The 24,096-nt window shown below is 36.2% G+C and overlaps 2 protein-coding genes across 2 annotated transcripts; both read left to right on the top strand.

Moving 5' to 3' along the window:
* Positions 1–3,707: 3,707 nt before the first annotated feature.
* On the top strand, positions 3,708–13,429 carry LOC109036865 (RNA polymerase II subunit RpII140). Its single transcript, XM_072304462.1, has 7 exons — positions 3,708–3,926; positions 4,669–4,873; positions 5,651–5,778; positions 7,506–7,829; positions 8,736–9,052; positions 10,122–10,308; positions 10,859–13,429. The coding sequence occupies exons 1-7, from the start codon at positions 3,840–3,842 to the stop codon at positions 12,983–12,985; spliced, it is 3,375 nt and encodes a 1,124-aa protein (XP_072160563.1). The 5' UTR covers positions 3,708–3,839; the 3' UTR covers positions 12,986–13,429.
* Positions 13,430–14,844: 1,415 nt separating this feature from the next.
* On the top strand, positions 14,845–23,086 carry LOC109036866 (upstream activation factor subunit spp27 homolog Non2). Its single transcript, XM_019051275.2, has 6 exons — positions 14,845–15,013; positions 16,444–16,766; positions 19,035–19,172; positions 19,857–20,006; positions 20,372–20,426; positions 21,012–23,086. Exons 1-6 carry the CDS (start codon positions 14,878–14,880, stop codon positions 21,074–21,076), a joined length of 867 nt encoding a protein of 288 aa, XP_018906820.2. The 5' UTR covers positions 14,845–14,877; the 3' UTR covers positions 21,077–23,086.
* Positions 23,087–24,096: the final 1,010 nt, after the last annotated feature.

Genomic DNA, 24,096 nt, shown 5'->3' with positions numbered 1-24,096 from the left:
GAAGCATTTTGCATGTATCGCAAATGGCAGATCTCCTACCTGACATACTTTAATTAACCCAAAAACACTAAAACAGTCTCTGAGGTAGCATGATAATTGGTCAAATAATTTCACAGCATTATACTTCAGAAACTTTCACAAACTTCACGAGGTGGGCAGAACGAGTCTGAAGACAAGACACGACATACGTTGAATAATTCCAAATATTATGCTTCAAATTTCAGACAATTTCACAATCTTAAATTTCACAACACAATCTTAAACGAGGCGGATGGATTATGGAATTAATTATGGATGGAGGGAGATGGACGAAATATGAAAACACAAAGGAGTAAGCGAGACGCGAGAGAGAAGCAAATACGGGAGAGTAGTGTCATCTGAATCTGAATCGCGGCTATGTACCTACAGAAAATGAACATTGATCTTATTAAGCCAGAAGAGGGCCAAAGACGCCAAAACTCATGAACCAATCAGAGAAGGGCAAAAGGATGGCAATACTCTCCAGTACCTAGGTCAAAGACACATAACCTAGATGTAGGCGAATTCTACTAAGGTCTCCGAATAAGGTTATCACCGGTGGAAAAGTTTTCGGAAAACAGAACGCGAATCTTGAACTTTCAGAAGTAATTATAGGATAACTATAACCGCATAGCAAAGAGAGTTTTAGGACTGTTATTTATTTTCACGCTAATTTGCATTTAATCGTATTCACAGAGGCATAATGAGGTAATCAAAAAAAAAAAAAGTAAAAATGGCGTTTCGTGCATCGATGAGTTGGTGCGCCATTTGATCGCTTGAGCGCACTAGTATACTAGAGCTCTAGTGGCAGGTCGAAATCAAAAAGCGCCGCCTATCGGCGCTGAGCGCTTAATATATTGGTATTTTGTGCTGCGCGTTCAGTTAATTCGTTTTTTGTGATAACCACGTACGAGAACAGAAACACAACTCACCTCAAACATCATTAAACTACGCATTTCCGGAGAGCTGACCTACTGAAACGCAAATATCGACAAGCACTCACGGCAAAAACAGTCAAAACCTCAAATTTTGAAGGACGATTTCCATCCCCGATCAATTTTTACGGACGCTTTCAATCACAGTCTTCGTCAAGTTTCATGACGTTGTGCTATTTTCAGCTCAAGTTTTTCCTTTTTTCAATTTTTTTTTTAATGTACGTGCGTCTATCCTACGAGATGATGGATGTGACTGTTCCGCGAATAGTCCGGTGACTCGTGGTAACCCCTAGACATCCATACCAATAAAATCTGCGTGACACTTAGTGGGATTCAGTGTAAAATTTTGATTTGAGATGAAAGTTGATCGCGAAAGTTGTCTTGTTTAAAACTGGTGAGTCCAAATTTAAAGTGATTTTTTTTTGTCCTGACCTTTACTATGAAAAATTCTATGTATTTTGAGTGTAGTCTAGTTCCTCCACTTTTGATCAAGGAGACCGTTCTGATCCATCGTGTAAGAACTGTCCTTTGCGGGCTGATTTTTTAAATTGATAGATGAAGCTATAGACAAAGAAGACATAGGGAGTATAGGTATCGAGCGATCCGATTGGTTGAAATTGGTGGTTCCTATAGACTAAGGACGGGTCCTCCGGTCCTATCGGGTCTCCCCTCCTCCCGTGGGTCCATTACCTACCTCCTTTATCTATCGTAGCCACCTGCTTCAACCAATATGATCGCCCTATTATGCCTCTGTGTTTTATGTCTATCGCTGTGTCTATCAATTTTAAAAGCGGCCCACAGGTTGCTAGTCTTTCCAGAGATGACATTGGCTGTTATGTATTCCACAAATCTACTTAATTTCATCAAAAATTTGCTCTATTTTTTTCTGATCGATTTGACACATCTTAAAACCCAGTTTTCAAGTCCTACTCATGGAGGAGATCACCTGGTTTCATACAATCCCCTACTCCACTGGATTTTAAGACAGTTGAACGCTGAATCGCTTTTCATCTTTTGTGAGGGGGAGGGGGATTTATAAAAATTCACAATTCGGTCACCCCCAGACTTTTCTCTGTGTTTCTCACACAAATTACGTGAGATCAAATTCATCTCGTTTTTTCTTTGCTTACAATTGTATGCGTGCGCGGAAGAATGATGAAGAATCGATCATTAAGGTGTTCCTTTCAGATTAATCTTTAATTCGACAGTCGAGTTTTTTCATGGGTTTAAATGGCAGATCAATCGATTCATCGCAAAGCATGACAATCAGTGGAAAAGTGAAAATCGTTCGACTATCGGTATTTTCTCATTTGAAGCCATTCTACAGAATCGATTCTCAAGGTATACTCTGACAATCGATACTTTTCTCTTGGTTTAAATGACCTATTCATCGATTCGACGCAAATCACGAAACACCATTGGAATCAGAAGCACATGCACAAATGTATTGTCTTTTTTCACGCTCAGAGGAGTGGAAGAAAACCGCGACAATTCTTTGGAGTGATAATTTTTTTTGGAGCTGAATTCAGAATAGTGTGATGAAACCTCAAAATTTCAAAAAGCCTAAGTCGTCACCAGCCTGTGCCGACAAAAACTTCTTTGATCGTGGCTCTTTTTCATCACTGTTCTGCGATTTCCCTGCAATGTATTATCTGATTCCAGCCATATTTTTAGGGCTTATTTCGAAAATGACATCCGTTTTGCTAGTCCAGATCGATTTTCCTCGCAAAAATTGGAAGTTTCCATAACAATCGAGGTTTTCCGAGAGAAAAATCCTTTTTCCGGATTCTCTGTATACGATGATCTTTTCGAAGATCTTTTTCGGCTTCAGCCGCAAAAAGTAAAGTGGAATTGACTTCACTCGCACCTGAGAAAACAATTTTTCCCAACCTTTGTGACGGAACGATCGGATGAGTTTTTTTACACGGTGTAACATGGGCGAAAAAAGGAGCACTTGTCCGGAAAACCTCGATATTAGGAACAGATAGGAAGCTTTAATAGGCATACAAAACCATGATATCATCTTATCTCATGTAATTTTGACTGTTGAATCTGAAAATCGCCTTACTTTTTTCCATCGAGCAAGGTTTATCGGAAAATTGTTTCTTCTTTGAAAAAAGTTCCATTTTTAGGGAAAATTTGCATTTTTCAGAGAAAATCGCAAATTTAAAATAGTTGAAATTTGTTGACCAGTGTCATTAACCGTGTTCAATTATTATCTCAATTCCGGTTAAATACTCAATTTTTATAATTTCTCTTTCCGCAGGGCCGGAATTACCTACTTGCCGCCCACGGCCGCTAGTATAATTTGCCGCCCCCTTCTCATTCGTTTTGAAACATCAATGAGAATTATCAAATGAACGTGCCAGCGGGGGGGGGTGCACAAGACGCGTTTACTGGTGTTGAACACACTTTTGGGAAAGCCCTGTCAACACTACTAGCAAAAGTTTACGGAAATTTGCGCGAAAGTTAATTTTCGTGTACCTATCTCTGTGTGGACAAGGCCTTCCATTCATAAGAAATGAAGTTCAGTCTGATCATGCTGATCGCAGTCCATCATTATTTCTGAACCTTATCCAGGTAATTTGCAGCCTTTTATTTTCATTTAAAAGACCTGGTTTATTATATATATGCCACTCCGAAGGTCTCTCTTCAAGTTAGTGAGAGCTTTTTCTCTGTTCTATTTTCGATGACTTAGCTGTTAATTAATTATTGGTAGTCACATGTTTGTATATTTTTCTTGTTTCAGACAATTATGGAGACGAAGATTCGGGTGAAATCAGTAGCGAATTGTGGCAAGAAGCCTGCTGGATTGTCATCAACGCTTACTTCGACGAGAAAGGTTTGGTGCGGCAACAGCTTGACTCCTTCGATGAATTCATTCAGATGTCAGTCCAACGTATCGTGGAAGATTCGCCTCAGATCGATCTCCAAGCAGAAGCCCAGCACACAAGTGGTGAAATTGAAACACCAGTAAGTTTTTTTACTTTGCTGTAAGTAAGTATTGAAGAAAACTCCATTCGGCCACATTTTAAATAGTGGCAGGTAAATGCGCTGATCAAACAAGTTTCCCTTACTGGCAAAAGAGAATCAGAAAAAGTCCTATATGGATATTCAACGGCCATTTGCAATTTGTTAGAATGATTTGTCGTTTGGTGTAATAAGTTGTTCCGTGAGCACTAGTTAAATATGGAACTAATTTCAGCTTTTTTGAGATAGGTCTGCATCCTAAACTTCTCATTACCAGGTACATTCTGGTGTGTACTTAAATGTAAAATCAGCCAGAAATGACCAAAAGAGGGACGATGGAAGTTCTTAGCTCTCTCATTTATCAATTTGGTTGATCTCTTTTGGAAAATCCATTTTTTTCTCAAAATTTTTTAAATAAAAACCTTTTTCTGTATCGATCTACTTGTGAGTCGTTGTTGCCTTGCGACGAGCTCTTAATTTCCATGCTGCCGCAAGCTCGTCTAGCCAATTTGAAGATGCCTCTTTGCGGTTTTCCCATTTTTACAAGGGACCACTTGCAACCTGCCAGTGATGTGGTCAAGGAATTTCTGCTCCCTTTTGCGGTATTTTGCATCAAGCTATACAATCACAAACTACCTAAATCGTTTGTATTTCAACCAATGAAGAAAATTCCATCCTCATTATCAATCCTTGGACATATTTTCAATTTCCATTAAATTTTATATCATTTGTTTGTTTGTTTCAGCCTCGCTACTTACTAAAATTTGAACAGATTTATCTATCGAAACCGACTCATTGGGAAAAGGATGGGTCACCTTCCCCTATGATGCCAAATGAGGCTCGGCTGAGGAATTTGACTTACTCTGCGCCACTCTATGTTGACATCACTAAAACTGTCATCAAAGATGGTCAAGAGCCTGTCGTCACAGAGCATGAAAAATCTTTCATTGGTAAACAATTTTCACTATTTTGAATGGAAATCCATCTGAAGAGTCTTTGATCTCTTCCGTAACTTAAACAACAGGTTGAGAGTGGTCTTTGAGTTGAAATCAACCATGAGGTCGTGTTGGAAACAGAATTAAAAGCAGCTGCTATTCTGCAGCTCTTTTTGCATCATCATAAACTCTGTGATTGAGGAGCCTTTTTATTCGAAAGATAAAATCTGATCCCCTTACAAAACTTTTTGTGCATATTTTAAAACAAATCCATGAGCTTCTCCAAAAAGGGTTTAGACAAATGGGAGTTTAATATGAAGTTGCAAGGAAAAACCAGATCTTTAGTTTGCAGTGGGCTGTTAATGTTTTTCGTTTTTAAAGTGTCATACGTTCTTTTGGAATAATCAGGTAGCACTAACCCAAAACCTCCTAACCACCTTAGATATTGCCTGATTTCTGTTCATGTTCCATTTTTTATGAGAAAGCTCAAGAAAATGCTGCTGTGGTATTTTGTGAGTACTTGATTATTTTTACTCAAGGGGAAATTCATGGAAATTATCCATCACTAGATTACTAGAGTAAGAAAAATAAGTAATTTTGCCCTGCCATTAAAAGACCAAAAAGATACTTTACCAGCATTTTATGTTTGGCACATTTAAAGTTCAATTTTTAGCTAGATGAGTTAACAACCCATCTGTTTTTTATACCTAGGACCAAATTATCTTTCCTCGTCTCTCTGTTGTTGATTTTTCATAGCAAAATCTTTAAATCCTGTGCTCAATCTGTTTGCAGGTAAAATTCCAATTATGTTGCGTTCTACGTTTTGTCTTCTGAGCGGTTTGACAGATCGTGATCTTACAGAATTAAACGAGTGCCCCTTGGATCCTGGTGGCTATTTTATTATCAACGGCTCAGAAAAGGTATTTTTCTCTTGATTGAATTTCTGTTCTCATGCACTCAATCATAATTTATCTCAGTAAATTGACAACTTATGATCATAAGTTAATGAACCATCACCAAAATTTCATAGATATTACAATGGAAATAGATACATTACAACTTTCCAAAGTCAACTCATAATAGAGAATATATTTTTTTGTGTGTCCATACTAATTTCCTGCTGAGTTAAAAACTGAAGTCTACTCATCAAACACTCGTCGAATATTGTATGATGGAAGGTTTTTTCAGTGTACCGACTTTTTTTTTTCGGAGGCAATTTTTGTTGAAAAAAAGAAGATAACGAAGTATGTAAAATCAGGTAAAGAAGTAAGAGACCAACCTTCGGTTATTTGCCTGATCTTTAAAATAGTATTTAATAACCATTTTGACCTCCACTGATATTGGTGTGTCTGTCATAAGCAAAAAATTTGGATCACAGTAAGACCTTGAATTATGGTTCGCAATTTAACGGATTCGGCCTCCGGCCCCGGAAATCCGATAAATCGAGGTCTTACTGGATATTCTTTCAATGTAAACTGCACATGTTAATTTTTTCTCTTTACTGATTCAGCTTTTGAAGTTTTTGATGTAATTAACGTTCTCTAAATGAAATTTTGATACAGAAACATGTCTTGTGACACAGGTGTCAAATCTTCTTATTTCCATTGGCTCTTTAACTCAGTATATCATCTAAACCAACTATTACACCATTTATCTTTCTTTGAGTGAAATTATGCAGTTTTCAACATATCTTGTGATATGTCACAAATTCTTTAACAAGCATGATTTTGAAAAGGAAAGAAAGACTAATTGAAAAGCAATGAGCAGGATAAGCGTACACACCTACATCACAGGTCGTCTAATTTCATTTCAATTTGAATTTTTTAACAAGAAATTGAGCAACATCTGCTTTGAAATTTTTTTAATATATTTTTTTTACCGAGTAAAAATTCTCAGGAAGCTTCAAGGTATCACAATGCTCGATAATTTGATGAAGCATAAATCATGCAAGAAATTCAGCGTAAATCAAATGCATTTTGGCTGTTATATCAGTCCAGTTCAGCCTAATTGAACCGTATTTTAGAAACAACATAAATTTGAGTAGTTTCTTTATACAGATAAGTATGTTTGTGGATGAGCCAGAACTAAGTAATAGTTCTCATTGCAAAGTGTGAGCCCATTAGCCCTTTCCGGTCCGCGGCAGTTTTCCATGGCCGTCGTTAAGTGAGGTTAAGGTAGCAGCGATGTGTCAACAAAGACAGTGGTTCCAAAGCTCCACCAGAGGCGCCATGCTGGAGCAGTCGAATATACCCGATATCGGGCCTGCACAGAAGTTCAAAGACCCATCGGCCTAAACGTTATTTTTCACGGCGAATATATCCGACATTGGCCGGAAAGGGTTAATTCAGGTAATAATTATGAAAAGTGAGGAAAATTGATCAGTTAGAAAAGTGAATGTAACAGTCAACTTGTAAGAATATTCTAATTTTTAACACACTTTTTTCTTTCTATATCCTTGGTTTACTCAAGAAATTTTCTCCCGTTAGTGAAATAATGTAAAAAGAAAGGAGTCAAAACTGAAATAGCTGAAGCACTGCAACCTGAACTCAAAAGTTCAAGCTTTCAAGAACAAAAGTATTTAGATCTCTATCTTGAAATGCTAGTGATTTTGTTTCCATGCCCTAAACTATTTTTCTTTCATTTTTAGGTCCTAATCGCTCAAGAAAAGATGGCCACCAACACTGTGTACGTTTTCAGCATGAAAGATGGAAAATACGCGTATAAGGCAGAAATCCGGTCATGTTTGGAGCACTCTTCACGTCCAACTTCCACGCTTTGGGTCAACATGATGGCAAGAGGAGGTCAAAGTATTAAAAAATCAGCAATCGGTCAACGTATCATCGCCATCCTCCCCTATATTAAGCAGGAGATTCCGATCATGATCGTTTTCCGAGCTTTAGGTTTTGTGGCCGATCGAGATATCCTTGAACACATTATCTACGACTTTGATGACCCAGAAATGATGGAAATGGTGCGTTCTAAACTTCTCACTTTCATAAACAGAAAAAAAAAAAAATAATAATGGAGTAATTTTTTTATCAATTTTTGTACAAAATTGTCCCTAGGACCTTATTACATTGCCTGAAGCATCCTCCTTTATATATTACAATTAAAGTTACTAGAAAAATTTATTTTTATTCAGATGTTTGAACTAAATTATAACCGTAACTTTTAAAGTAAGAGGTACTATGTGACTGTCCTCAGGAAAAGGAACCTTAGTCCAAAAGGGCAAACTTTTCAATGGGTACAGTGATTTTTGTTGAGTTTGGTCGCAAAATCATTGCTAAATTTACTTCTAAAAAAACTGTATTGTGATTGAAAATTAGGCAACATTTAACGTTGTTAGGCTCATTCCGGTTCAACTGAATTATTTCACCTGAAATTTGAATGTATTCTACTAGAATAAGAACTTATCTGATTTTCTCGAATGTTTTATTTTGGAAGCAGAAATATAAACAACACTGAAACTTAAAATTTCACCAGTATACTTTTCATGATCCAGAATACATTCACAGAAAAATTAAAGATGTTGCTGAGTAGTTTTATCTTCTGTTGAATAAATAAAACATGTGAAAAATTAGGCGATATGTATGTGGTTAGGCTAATTCCGATTAAAGCCTGCTGTTAATAAAGAAAAGTACTCAAAAAATGAAAATATCGAAAATACTTGAATTTTCATTTCTTAAACGTTTTCAACGTTTTAGAACCTGAACCTTTTGGAGCAGCAACACGAAGTAAAGTCAAGAAATAATGCTAGATCTCATGCATACAGATGCGTTTATGTGTGTAAGTCAGGCAGCTTTGACGTAATTGTAGGTATTAAAATTTAATAATTGTGAAAACTCTGTTATTAATTCGAATTGTGTTCCACTTTTAGGTAAAACCATCGTTAGATGAAGCCTTTGTAATTCAGGAGCAGAACGTTGCGCTCAATTTCATCGGAGCCCGTGGAGCGAGACCTGGTGTGACCAAAGACAAGAGAATAAAATATGCTAGGGAAATTCTGCAGAAGGAAATGTTGCCTCATGTTGGAGTGTCTGACTTTTGTGAGACAAAGAAAGCCTACTTCCTTGGTTACATGGTTCATAGGCTGTTGTTGGCTGCACTTGGACGTCGAGAGTTGGATGATCGTGATCACTACGGGAACAAACGTCTAGATCTTGCCGGACCACTGCTTGCATTTTTATTCAGAGGGTAATTATTTATAATTTTATCTTTCCTCTTGGAAGCATTTCAATTCGTAAAGTGTATTTTGAGATCTGTGAGAACCACTTTACTAGAAGTTTCCAACAAATTAAAATGATGCTTTATTGAAGTTTTTCTCTTTTATCATATTTTATATTAAAGCCTCAGATGAAGGAACGAGGCATACCACCTATTTTGAAAAATCGTGGAATTGGAAATTTTAAAAACTAACATAAATCAAAGTGAAGAATTTTACCTCAAATTCTGCGACATCTGTTTACTTTTTTTTTACGAAATTTGAAGGCAGGGTCTGTGACGCTCCAAAAAGTCTTTGAATATAATTAAATTTTTTTTTAATTTTAAGTCTTGAATTGGAAATTTACTCAAATTTTAAAATTTTTACATCATCCCGTCATTTTGTTTTCGACTGATAAGGAGATTGGTCTTTTTATCTTCTTGCATAGAGAATTCCGAAGTATCGAATAGCATGGTCTGTGTGTCATACTTTTGCCATTCTTCAGATAGGTAACAGAGTTAAGATGTAAGAATAGCAAATTTCTACTTTGAAGGCTTTCTCCAAAGTTTTGAAAATTGTTCTGTACATCGTTGAAAGTACCTCAAATTTGTTTTAAAAAACCATCGAAACTCTTTGATTTTACTAACTAGACTAACTCTTTGAATAATGCTGAGAGTCCTTGAACTTGTTTTTTAAAAGCTTTCATGAACCCTATAGGGACCCAATTTAAAGAAAAAAATGGGAAAAATATTCAATTTGAAGAAATAAAAACTGAATTTGGTCTTGAATAAGTGTAGTATTTGATTCGAGAACCAATCGTTGTTCAGGACGTGGCACGTTTTTGCTGTCAAATCCTGTTTTTATTCCCTCGAATTTCGCACTTTTTTCAGTAAAAAAGCAATCTCTAGACTGTTTACAGACCAGATTTTCATTTTTTTAGCCAAAGACTCAACATAGTGTGATGTATCAAACCTTAGTTTAAAGACCATTGGATCTCAGGATAAATTACATCGAGGTGATTTATCAAACTGATGTCATTTCATCCATTTGTTGTCTTAACAGATTATTCAAGAACTTAATGAAAGAGGTGAGAATGTATGCACAGAAATTCATCGACCGAGGAAAAGACTTCAACATGGAGCTAGCAATCAAGACGAAGATAATCACAGATGGACTCCGTTATTCCTTGGCCACAGGAAATTGGGGAGATCAGAAGAAAGCTCATCAAGCGAGAGCTGGTGTATCCCAGGTGAGCACTATTCTTTATAGTTAATACATTTTAACAGACTCTGGAAGTCTCTATTCTTCAAGATTAACCTAATTCTGCTCTAGAATTATTCATGGAAAAAAAGGAGAAAGTACGTTAGGATGAACTTCATTCCCCTGTTTCCCTCTCAATAGCTCATGCATTGCCAATAGATCAGTATCTTTTAAAATTTATTTTATGGAACAGGTCGAATGGATAATGTGGTCACTGTGGTGTGGTGTGAATGTGCCTACAATGAGGAAAAGAAAACTTGGTTTTTAAAAAAAAAATCGCATTTTCAAACCTGCAATGTGCCATAATTCACTAATATTTGTGTGCCGTGAGTTTTATTTCTTCATCGATTCTTTCACTTTGGAGATCAGTCTGGTTCCAATTAATCCAAATAGTTGGGAGTTTTGTTTAACAATAACTAAATAATCCAATTAACAAAAGAGTTGTGCAGTAATCTTAAAAAATAATAGCCATGAAAGCACAAACAAATCTTGAATTTAATATTAAACTAATTAATTTAACTTTATATTAATTTTTTCAGGTGTTGAATCGACTGACCTTTGCTTCAACCCTCTCACATTTGCGGCGTGTCAACTCCCCAATTGGTCGTGACGGCAAACTAGCCAAGCCTCGTCAGTTACACAACACACTGTGGGGTATGATCTGCCCTGCCGAAACACCAGAGGGTGCTGCTGTCGGCCTGGTAAAGAACCTTGCCCTTATGGCCTATATCTCAGTCGGATCTCAGCCGAGTCCTATCCTGGAGTTTTTGGAAGAGTGGAGCATGGAAAATCTAGAAGAAATCGCACCCTCAGCTATTGCAGATGCCACAAAAATCTTCGTCAACGGCTGCTGGGTGGGCATCCATCGTGACCCAGAGCAACTCATGGGTACTCTCCGCAAGTTGAGACGTCAGATGGACATCATTGTCAGTGAAGTATCCATCATTCGAGATATCCGTGACCGTGAAATCCGTATCTACACTGATGCAGGGCGAATCTGTCGGCCTTTGTTGATCGTTGAAAATCAGACATTGCTCCTGAAACGAAGCCATGTGGATAATCTCAAACAGCGTGATTACAATAATTACAAATGGCAAGAACTGGTATCTAGCGGTGTGGTAGAGTATATTGACACACTAGAAGAAGAAACGACCATGATTGCCATGTCACCTGAAGATTTACGACAAGACAAAGAATATGCTTACTGTACAACTTATACACATTGTGAGATTCATCCAGCTATGATCCTCGGAGTTTGTGCATCCATTATTCCGTTCCCTGATCACAACCAAAGTCCTAGGAATACTTACCAGAGTGCTATGGGTAAACAAGCCATGGGTGTTTATATTACAAATTATCACGTTCGGATGGACACTCTAGCTCATGTACTGTACTATCCTCATAAACCATTGGTAACAACAAGGTCTATGGAGTACCTGCGGTTCCGAGAACTTCCAGCTGGAATCAACTCCATCGTAGCTATCCTGTGTTATACCGGTTACAACCAAGAAGATTCTGTCATCTTGAACGCCTCTGCTGTAGAAAGAGGATTCTTCAGGTCTGTGTTCTTCCGTTCTTACAAAGACTCAGAATCAAAGAGAATCGGAGACCAGGAAGAGCAGTTTGAGAAACCAAACAGGTCAACTTGTCAAGGAATGCGTAATGCAATTTACGATAAATTAGATGATGATGGAATAATTGCACCTGGTTTAAGAGTTTCTGGTGACGATGTTGTTATCGGAAAGACCATCACTCTGCCCGAAAATGATGACGAGCTTGAAGGCACAACAAAGCGATACTCAAAGAGAGATGCCAGCACATTCTTGCGTAACAGTGAAACAGGGATTGTTGATCAAGTTATGTTGACGCTAAACAGCGAGGGATACAAGTTTTGTAAGATTCGAGTACGTTCTGTTCGTATCCCCCAGATTGGTGACAAGTTTGCCTCGAGGCACGGTCAAAAAGGTACCTGTGGTATTCAATATCGTCAAGAGGATATGCCGTTTACCTGTGAAGGTCTTGCTCCAGACATCATCATCAACCCTCACGCTATCCCCTCCCGTATGACAATCGGTCACTTGATCGAGTGCCTTCAAGGCAAGGTCTCCTCAAACAAAGGTGAGATTGGTGACGCAACACCATTCAACGATGCTGTGAATGTGCAGAAAATCTCAACGCTCCTCCAAGAGTACGGTTACCAGCTCCGAGGCAATGAGGTCATGTACAACGGCCATTCAGGTCGCAAAATCAATGCCCAGGTCTTTTTAGGACCAACCTATTATCAGCGTTTGAAGCACATGGTGGACGACAAAATTCACTCGAGAGCAAGAGGACCCGTTCAGATATTGGTCCGTCAACCCATGGAGGGAAGAGCAAGGGATGGAGGTCTGCGTTTCGGTGAGATGGAACGAGATTGTCAGATCTCTCACGGTGCTGCCCAGTTTCTACGGGAGCGTTTGTTCGAAGTATCCGATCCGTACAGAATCCACGTTTGCAACTACTGCGGCTTGATTGCCATAGCCAATCTGAGAAATAACACGTTTGAGTGCAAAGGCTGTAAGAATAAGACGCAAATTTCTCAAGTAAGACTGCCCTATGCTGCGAAGCTGTTGTTCCAGGAACTGATGGCTATGAATATTGCACCTCGTTTGATGGTTGTATCCTAAGTGTTATTTCAATTTATTTTAAGAGCGCTCATGTTACTGTGTGTAAATACTCTACTCTGTGATTCCTAACCTGTAATTGAGGTGGAACCCTAGTTGTAATTTTTGTGAGAATCGTTTAGTTTAATTAATGTTTTTATCAGGGCACCAAAGTCAGGAAAAATCTGTTAGGTTTTTACAAATAAAGGTTGAAAATTGGAGAAAAACATGCGGACAGAGCATTTAGGCAACACTCAAAAGTTCAAAAAGATTTTACTAATGTTTTTCATTTAGCTGGTATTGTCAAAAATAGGGATTCTCCTTTACATAGGTCAAAAAAGTCCAGAACAATCATGGGATTCCTTTTTTCTAAATTTTCCTTTTCATTTTACATAATGTCTCATTCCATCTCTCAAAATTTTTGATTTCATGTCTCCAAATGTCTGATGCCATGTCTCCAATTGTCAAGTTTTCGAATGTCTATTCCATTTCTCCAAGTGTTTAACACTGCAATTGCATTGCAGTGTTAAAATAATTGCCGTAGGTATCTGATTTTAAAAAAATTGTAAATTGATGAATTAAGATATCTGATTATAAAAAAATCGGTAAATTGATAAATAAAGGTATCTGATCATAAAAAATTGGTAAATTGATGAATCAAGTAATTTAGCACAATTGCAATTCTGAGAAAATAATTTTCCTATAGAATAACTCAAAACATTTTTTTTACTATTGACTTGTAAATATGAACATAGTGTTATTTATTTTTTCCTAAGTTCGTGTAATAAAAGTATTATTTTAAATTTGACTTTGGTTTTTTCTCTGTACCCCTGTAATGTAATAACATGCACTGAAAAGGATTCGTTGGAGTGCTTCGATGATGCACTCTTAAGATTATTTTTTGCCAATTTTTCTCAAACCAACTAACTATGAATATCTGTCAGTAGATTGTACCTAAAGCAAGGAAGGAGCGCATGTCACAAATATTTGAAAATTTTTGTTGAAACTACTCATCATCTCAATACATATTGCTTCGTGCTTTTCTTATCAAAGTCATCTTAATAATATATTTGCTTTTTCGGGTGTTTCTAATGACGAAAACGGGATTGAAACTCAAACTATTGTCCCTTACTGATGAGTGAGAAGTATTTGCAAAATTATAACAAGTTCAGAGTACTTTAATAAAAATTTAATGGAAGAATCCTTCGAGCAAGATTGTTAAAAAATCTTAGGTTTGTCAAAATTCATTTAAGGTTGATTTTTCATGAATTTATCATGCCGGACAGAATGAAGCAAAGAATGTTCTGATTGATTCTTTACAATCTGCCAGATTTGCTCTCCTTGCTTACATAAAAAAAAAAAATCTTTTTCAGCAAGTAATTATTTCCTATTTTTGATTGCTCTTCGCTGAATTGCTTCTAGATGTTGAAAAATTCCCTCTTTTTTGACCCAATCGAAGTTCTTTCCATATAAAATCTCAGTTACTTTCAGCAACCCTTAATCTATTCAGTTTTTTTCTCTTATTGTATCCTGTCACAATTTTCATTTATTTCTTTTTATTTATTTATCTATTAATGTCTCGAGATTCTCAGGAAGAACGTCATTGATCCACTGCAATACTTTTTTCGAAAAATCGCGCGCATGAAATTTTACAAGTTGTCCAACTACGGAATAAATACAATCACTGCCAAGGCCGTGCGCACAATGATGCACCGATTCCAATCTAGCATTATTATCGAGTAAAAATCATTTTAAATTATTCAAAAACCAATTGATGATCAAATGGGCTTTTCCTGGGCTAGAAAATTCCTCTAAATAAATATGAGGTTGATTTTCGATAACATAGTAATTAGTAGTGTAATATTTCAACATTGGTACCTACTGTAGCTGAACTCCGATTCACGTTTTCTCGTGGGATGAATAGGCTCTTGCTTTCCTGCACATTGCTTATTGCTTATGCCGAAGTGGTGAAGTGTTCCTCATTCCGTGCTTCTGAAAACTTGTGTAAAATGGCAGACATATCTCAAGAAGATCTGAAGAAAGAGATCACCGGTAACTAAAAATTTCTGATACTACTGCATTTCTTACTGATCTTCTCTGCAAATACCCAGTCACTCAATCTTAGCTACGATTTCCGATAGCGAAATCATTATTCCTGAATACTTGGGGCATGTTTTACTAATCACGAATCTATCTTCGTACCGAAGCTTCACTAGCTTGGTGACGCTTTGCCCCCACGAAGCTTTTTGGGTTTCTTTCGCCTCAAATCTCGACCGATTTCGTCTCTTTGCTTTGGAGGCATTACTTCGGCGTATTTTGAGATTTTCCACTCGATGCTACTAGCCTTCCCCCTTTTTCTTGTTTGTTTATTAGCTGATGCTTTTTCAAGGTAAAAGCTACCATTTTCCCCATGGAGCCTGATAGATGAATCTCTCTAGGGTGAAATGACTACTTCCAGACCTATCCGGAGGAATTTCTTTTAGAAATTAACTTTTTTCCCTAGATTTTCCCGAAGTTCGCCTTACTAACTCCCCAAGTCACCGAAAATAATTATTTTGTCTGCTGACTGGAATGCAACATTCTATCATTACTTGTACTGAGCCTGGCTCCATACTTGTTTTCCCATAATGAATGCATCATTTCCCAACATACCTGTGTGCTTACCTTGTCTGAACCATAAGCCATTGAACTTGAGGAAGTAGAGACAAAGAGCTTCATCTACATCACTCAAATTGTTTCTCCAATTCTCATCGGTTTCCCATTTTTCACTGAAATTGATCACTAATTATTGCCTTCAGACTTCTTGGATTAGAAATTTAGTGGGATATATTTTTACACCTTCAATCTTGTCAAAGAAATCGCTGTTTAAATCTTTCGAGATTGTCTGAGTAACCTTTAGTTAGTTTTTTCTCCATCCGTCTTTGAATCCCTTTATAAGCCCCCTAATCAAAATCCAGGCACTCGTTAAATTTGTAAATATTTATGTCAGGGTACCTCTGTTCTTACTATGTGCGAAGTTTTATTCATCCCTCACTGTTGACCAAGTCTTGGAGGTTTCCTCTTATCTCTTTCCTTTTTTTTACCTGAAGATAGATTTCAGTGGCTCTCGGACTGTAGTTGTTTTTTTTTTTTTTTTTTTTTTTTTTTCCCCCTACTAATGGATGTGAAAAACCTCAGGATCAAAGAGGTTGACGGAGTTGAGAACAACCCTCCTCACCCCCCACTCCTTCTAAGAAACAGAATGAGTTCCTTCTGTCGTTAGGAGAGTTTTTAAGATGATTGATGAAGAGATTCTGGAATGATAGCTGAAGTCTCTTTCAGTTTTCCTGTGTGCAGAAAGTTCTTAGCCTTCACATCCCTTTATCACATTCAGTTTCAATTTGAAAGGTGTAACATTATACGTAACCAAGCCCTGCAAGTGTTAATTCTTGTTTCACTCTGAGTTATTTTTACTTTTTCTATCATAACTACTCTTATTTCAGCAATCCTCAAGGATGCGGAACTCTCCACCCTGACCGGAAAGAAAGTACGACAACAGATAGAAGAAAAGTTGGACATCGACTTGTCAAGCCGGCGGAAGGAAGTAGACGAACTAGTTATGGAGTGTCTGCAAGAGAAGAAAGATAAGTCTAAGAAGAAGAACGGCTCTGCTAAAGACGCCAGCGATGATGAGGAAGAAGAAGACGAAGAGGAGGATGATGAGGAAGACGAGGAGGAAGAAGAAAAGCCCAAACGCTCTGCCAAGAAACCCGCACCTAAACGCAAACAGGCCTCAAGTGACGAGAGTGAAGATGCTTCAGAAGAAGTGAGTATTAAGCAAATGTATTTATTGAACAGACTATCGTTTGACTATGCGTAGACGCAGTCTCAAAATCTTCAAAGTCATTTTATTTTTTTATTGCAGTAGAATCATAAGCCAACGCTAAAGTTTTGCCAATTTTTAGGGTTCTTCCCTCTATGCATAGCATTGTAGTGCTGGAACTTCACATTGATAAATAAATCTCATTGACATCAAGTTTAAAAAGAACTTAATTTGAGATTTTGTTGTAAGTAAAAACCAAGAATATAGACTCCCGAAAAATGTTACCTATGTCCATTTTTGTCTCTAGCTTTTATACTCATGTCTGAAAACAAGTTAAATGTATGGTGAATGCTGCCTTATGCAGCTTTCAACTACAATAAATATGTACGATTGTAAATTGTAGGTACCATACATTATCAAAATTATCATATTGATAGCTGCGTAGATGTAATAAAAATAATATTTCTGTTATTTCATCTCCCATTTTCCTTAGCTTGAAATATTTGTTTGTTTGTTTGTTTTTTTTTTTTTTTTTTTGCTTTATTTTTATCTTTTTATTTGTTTTTTTTTCCATTTTATTTTTCATTGTACGCATCAATCTAATCGTGGGTCTTATTTGAAGCAACACAAACATTGAAGCTGCTCTTCCGGCACATTATATTACAAAATCCCGAAGCAGTCAAAGTGACAGGACTTCTGAATTGCGCAATTTATGCTATTAACACTACTGAATTTTTTTCTGTTTCTTTTATTATGGCCACACGAGTTCCCATCCCTCTTTCTAATTGGCTGATTCTACTTCTCTCTCATTTTGATTGATTTTTTGTGCAGCCCATTACAGTCTATTAAGTCACCTTATCCAGATTCAAAGATAATTATGGCTGAATCACTTCTTTTTACTTCATTTCCAATTCTGTTTACGTGATTTGACTTTTAAAATATTTAGAACATGGTCATTTTTCTGAAAGTATAAACGCAATCAAGTTACTTTTTTTTAAAATTTATCATATTGCGCTGCGTGATAAATCTAGTAAATACTATTTAAATTCAAATTTCATTTTATCTTTGTCAGTATTCAGCAACTTTGGGACTGATTTCCAGCCTTTGCGGTATAAATCTTCAAATCAGTTATAATATTTCAAATGATCAATTTTTCTAAATTTTGCCAATTATGTAATGAATAATCAAAATTAATAATTTGCTCGGTCAATATTTCAATAATTCCTTTTGAAGTGTTGAATTCCAAATCCTTTCAATTCAGTAGGACTTAAGCATAATCTTGCAAGCTACGCAATCTCAATGGTGAGATGCTTTTTCACTTTCCTCATTTTATCTCTCGCAATTCCATGAGTTAAAAATGACAACTATCATGGTATGAATGCTGCTAACTTCCTGCAGAATCAGATCAAACGTTTAGCTTGATTCTTGCACTTTGGTCGCTTGTTTTCTTTTTTTCTCATAACTAACCTAGTGAAGGATAATAAAGAAAAAAATCTATCAGTTTTTTTTTATTATTATTATTATTTTTTTTAAATCTTGTTCTGAACATAAATCTCCAAAAAATTAAAAGAATTTTGGATCTGGTATCCTCAGAATAGTTTCATGGCTCTTTACCAAATACATTTCTTCTTGAGGGAAAAACTTTAAAGGATCTGCAGGCTCTGCCCTGTCTTCTAAGAAATGGGGGAGAAATTGAACTTGGCAAGACAAACGATGAATGAAATCAATATTAAGCAGAAGGTAATGAAGTCCCAACTGCCACCGCCAAATTTTAAAGGATGATTGTTTTTCTTTCTTTCTGGAGAATAGTAGTGTGGATTGTTGTGAAAATCTTGAAGGATTTTGCCGGTCCAGTGAAGATTAGAACATTTTCAATAGAATCCATACACCTGTTCTCTTGTGAAGAGGATATTGTTTGATGAGTTTTAGCAATAGGTAGCTAATAAGACTTGGTTCCTTTCTGCTTAATGCAGTCCAAACTAGAACGGAAGCATCGTATGTTGAGACAAAAGTCAAGTATTGTTTAGGTCACCACTCATCAGTGGTGCCATCTGATTGCATGAATTAACCTGTTGAGTGGTGCTGATTCTGAGATAATCAGAGATTGACATTTGTCTCACCATGCGATGCCTCTGCTCTATCCTCTTTTGCCCGAAGGTGTTCATTCTCAAAAGCTTTTATCTTTTAAGTAAGGTCGGAAAGATCTCATAATTTTTCTGTCGATGAAATCCATGTCCAACGAATCCTAACAGATCTGTTATTATTTTCCAGGACAAAGATGATGATTACAGTCCATCCAAAAAGAAGGCCAAGGCAGCGAAAAAGCCAGCCAAGAAAGCAGGACGCAAATCTGCCAAGGGCAGTGAATCAGATAGTGATGAAGACTGGGGCAAGAAGAAAAAGGCTGCTGTAAGTATCAGGATGATATCTGAAAAGATGAGAGAAAATATGCTGAAGTTCAACACATCGCCAATAATCATGGAATGAGCATTCTGTCCAACGCCAACATCTGCAATAAAGTTCACCCTCGTTTTGCAATGAAAGTGGAAGCTCCCTTTTTGCTAAACGCTGACAACTTTAATGCAGCATCTCCGCTATAATTTTATTATGTGTTGCATAAAATATTTTCAGTTTTTAAAATTTTGTAGCATCTAACTTCATTTATATTTCACCACAAAGCTACTTGACTGAAAATCTTCTTTGAGATTCCACGACTTAAATCAATAGATAAACTCTAAAAAGAGGTATTTTAAAATGTAATATCCCTAATATCCTCCAATATTTTACTGTTCAAAAGGCAAACAACTGATCATATCTTGAAATATTTTTTGCCCTGCCATAATTATTCCAGAACAATTTCAGGCCTTATTATTCGTTAGTTTTTCTGTTAAAGAAAGTCAAGTATGAATGAAGTTTAAAATTCTTGAATCGAGTTCGTTGTTTTAAAAATTTAGGTATCAGTAAGGAATTTTACTGGAGCCTCTAAGGTGGCGCTTAAAACGCTGGCTGCAGTCTCAATTTGCATAATACAACTCCGAATATGATGTATTGAAACTTCAAGCATTAACTCCTGTCGTTCTCTTTTCTTTACAGCCCAAGAAAGGAGGCGGTCGTGGAGGTGGCGGCTACACAAAAGCCCTGAAACTTAGTCCTGAATTATCCGAACTTATGGGTGAAGACGCTATGCCCCGCCACGAAGTAGTCAAGAAAATTTGGGCTCTAATCAAGGAGAAGAATCTATATGTAAGTTCATTTTAAGAAATAAGCTGATGCAAAAATGAGATCAATTGCAGTGTTAAAAATGTTACCCTGATCTCCATTGTGTCCTTTCTCCATGCAATATTTCAGCAAGGTTATTAGCAACTGAGAAAACCCAGCGAATTAAATGTAGCAAGAAAAAACCACAATAAACCATGGAAACTTGAAAAGGAACCTTTAAAACACAGGAAACTGCTGAGTAACCTGGTAAAGAAAAAGTTAAAAGAAGTGATTGTGTAAATATATCACCTTCTTTTGACTTGATTTGATCTAGTGTTTATTTGAATAAGCGGCTGAAGTTGTACTGTTATGATTCCACTCTGATTAGCATTTATTTTTTATTTTTTCAGGACCCGAAAAACAAGCAATTTGCTATTTGTAACGATGAACTATTCAAAGTTTTTGGTAAGTTCTTTGTTGTCTTTTATTAAACAGCACTATGAATATTTTGTCCCTGTCAAGGGTAGAAATTATGAGACTCAAAGAATAGTCAACTTTTCTAGTTTAAAAAGTTAAAAATTTGTTTTATCTGAGGAGAGAAATCAGAGGCAATCTTCGTTAATTTATTTTTTTCCCTATAAGATGAATATTTTTAAATTTTGTTCGGTGCAAATAAATCTATTGCACCAAAATATTCTCAAATCTGTTGAGACTTCAGGCTCCAGTCAGTTTTTATCTGTCTTTCGGTCATTCTACTGTAATAAGTGTGATAACAATTTCAATTTAATCCACAATTTTAATATTTTCTTGAAGTTAAATCTGAAATTGTTTTGTAAAGGTAGAAAGAAGATTTTTAAAGATTCATTGCCTTTACTTTGTGCAGTTCACTTCAAATGAAAGTAATAAAGAGTGCGTTCCGGTTATGACAAATTTTGGAAGTGAATTTTGCCCCATTAGAAGTATTTCAAAGCTTCTATAAATGTTTGTGAAGAAAATAGACTCTTTTAAAAGGAAACTTCGTTTCAAACTGTGTTTCTCTTTCGTTTTCAGGTGTTAAGCGTTTCCGCACATTTGGAATGATGAAGCTCCTAAAAGACCACTTCATCCCCTCATAAGAAAAAAAATCTCTCCTAGAGGTCATCGTTTAATTTTAAATGTATTACTTCCTATTTTTGGCACCGAACCATTTTATTCAAATCGACTTAAACAATCTCTCACAATTTTTACAAAATTCTTTTTCATTTAAATTTCTTTTGACCTTTCAACGTACCAGGCTTCGTTTTTTTTGTAATCTCTAAGAAGATTTTTATCCGTCTAATTTGACTCTAATGATTACTTTTTGCCACGCATCTTTACAATCAGACTCTAATCAGTCAATAAATTAAAAAAAAACACTACAATAGTGAGGTTTGAAGTGTTGATCCTACTCTAAGATTGTCTGATCTGTGTGATAATTTAATAAGATTATTATCCGAGAACAAATGGAAAAATTTTAGGGTTTCTACCGGTTCATCCTTTCCTACAGTAGTGCGTTCGTCCTTCAAATTTTTAGCTTAGTTTTTGCGTCACCTCTCAGTCTAAGAAATTTTTCTCTCAAATTCTCTTTGTGTAGCCTCTTATGTCCTCAGTTTACCTTTAGTATTTTTAAGGTATAAAATTTTTTTTTTTTTTTTTTGACAAATCGTAGAGAAGGTTGATTGTTAAATCGTGATTTCCTACTTTTCTACGATTGGTTGAAAAATAGTCCAATATGCTGAAGGTACAGTTTGCGCAAGAAGTCAACGCAAGGTCATTGTCTCAAAAAACGCAAACTTTTCGAAAAATTCAGAAGGTTGTCCAGCGACTACTGAGAAGGGTGCCTAATTTTGACTCAGATCGATCCTCGGTTTTATCATGGATGAGCTAAGCAAACTTGGTTTCGGAAAGGCGGTAAAATCCACAATATAGGTTGAATTATCAGGTCGAAGTTAAATTACCCCAAGCAATCTACTCTTTTGTTCCTTTTGTGTGAAAGTTCCTAAGCAATCTATGCTTAATATTTCGTCTCATCCGAAAATAATGTGGCTTAGGATTTTGGATCTCTGTTTACATAGCAAGAAAATGAGGACTCAAGCTTTTTTCCCTATTTCTCTCTCTCTCTCTCTCATTTATTTTTCCAAGCACAAGTTCGTATCCTGAAATTGATTGCCTCTCTATTGTCTGTCGTAGTTTCAGTCCCCAGTTGTATTATGCTTTCACCCTGAATATTTAGGAAACTGAGGTGGATTCGGTTTTTTCGTTTGTGATCACAGTGCTTAGAAAAAGAAACCGGAATCTTTAGAATAACAAACTGGAAAGGGAAAAAGCTGAGGTGACAAATCGTGTGTTAAAACTGTAGAAAGTGTAAAGGAAGCAAGTAAAAAGTTGGAATGTAAGCTTCAATCTCATACAAAATAATCTAAAGAAAAAGGGAAAATTCAATCAATAGTTTTCCATTTAATCTAATTAAATGAGTTTTTGAGTAATTGAATTAAATCCTGATTTTTTTCTTGTTTACTTTGAGTTTTGTTCATGTCTTTCGATAGTTTCATTATTCTTGCTGTGGCCTACAGTCTCCTCCGAGTTTGTTTAGTTCACCGAACCTCGTTCATCCTGTATGAATAACATTTGTGATTTTTATTTTGTATCCTTAATTTTGAAACTAATTTTATTTTAAGTTTAATCTTTTACTGTAATTTTAGATAATCTGGATGCATAGGTAGTTTATTTGTGTGACCTTTTTTTTTCTATTGCATCTTGTGTGCAATTTTATGTTATTTCTCTCGTCTCATTACCTATACTGGTATCATTTAATGAAAATTATCTAGCATTTTTCTCTTAGGAACTCACACTATAATGACTCAATCATTTTCTAAAAATTTATAAGCATTCCTTGCTTCCTAGTTTGATGTTCATTGAATGTTTGTGTACTTTTAAGTTACGTTTTAAGCCGATTCGTTTATCATAAAACGCAGATTGCAGAGTTGAGCCCTTGTGGCTTAAATTTTGGTTAAAACAGCTTACTCGGGAAATTTTTCTGTATGAATGTCAAGATTGTACTACCATCACCAGTGTGAATAAATCCGATTTTTATATTCTGTGGTAAAGAGTTGTGCTTTTTACATTCATTCTCCCAAATCTTAACTTTTCCCCGGCCCACACACAGTTTTCTTTCCTTTTCTTTTAGTGCATTTTCTGAAGGAAGAAAAGTAAACCACCAGTAAGAAAAGAAAGTAATCACAGTAAGAAAAGTAACATAATAAAACCACCCACCAAGGTTGGACCTTGTGTCGGGTGGGGTCTTATTAATTGATAAATAAAAAAATTTTAGGTATAAAAAAATATATATATTGTAGTGGCGTGGCGTGAATTGCGATGTATCGAATGTTATGCCATTTAAACCTATAGTAAAGACTCGATTTTTAAGGTGTTCGCTGCGAACACGCTGTTTATCGATCCTTTTCTATATGTTTAAATGACTTAACAATCGATATATCGCAAAGCACGCCACGCCACTGATATATTGATTTTTGCCGGCTTGAATTTGGTGTACTATTGAGCTGTAGTAAATGTTGCTTTTTGCTATGAATATTGAGAGAAATTCGACAAATTTCCCCTAAAACGCAGTTTAAATAATATTACAGTCAGTAATTCACGCAGGCCTCCTTGTGTAGTCAAAAACCATGGGAAATGAATCAACACCTTTGTTGTAGGTAGCATGGTACATTTTATTTTGCATTAAAACTGAGTATAATATGAAAACTTTTTGAGAACCTCGCATCAAAAGCTGTGAAATACAGTTCACTGTAGGTAAAGATGTAGATAAAGAGCCCAAATTATGTATTTCAACTTGTATCACTCAGGTGTATTCAATTCGCCTTCAATTGCGTTTGCCGCAATTGTTATTACGGATATGTTGTGCGTGCCGATTTTTGCTCGTTACATACTCTATTCCGTAAAGACGTTTTAGGCGCGCACGTAACGCACTCTGTTGAAGAAAGAACGAAGTACACATTGGGCGATTCATTTACTTTCTACTTCAACCGTTCACTAACAGAGTGCACTACCTTCGCACATAAACGCCTACAGAGAAAGTATGTAATCAAAATTGGCTTGC

The sequence above is a fragment of the Bemisia tabaci genome, chromosome 9 (assembly GCF_918797505.1).
Source record: "Bemisia tabaci chromosome 9, PGI_BMITA_v3".
NCBI lineage: Eukaryota > Metazoa > Arthropoda > Insecta > Hemiptera > Aleyrodidae > Bemisia > Bemisia tabaci.
The sequence above is the reverse complement of the archived record's forward strand: the minus strand, read 5'-3'. Positions and strand labels throughout refer to the sequence as shown.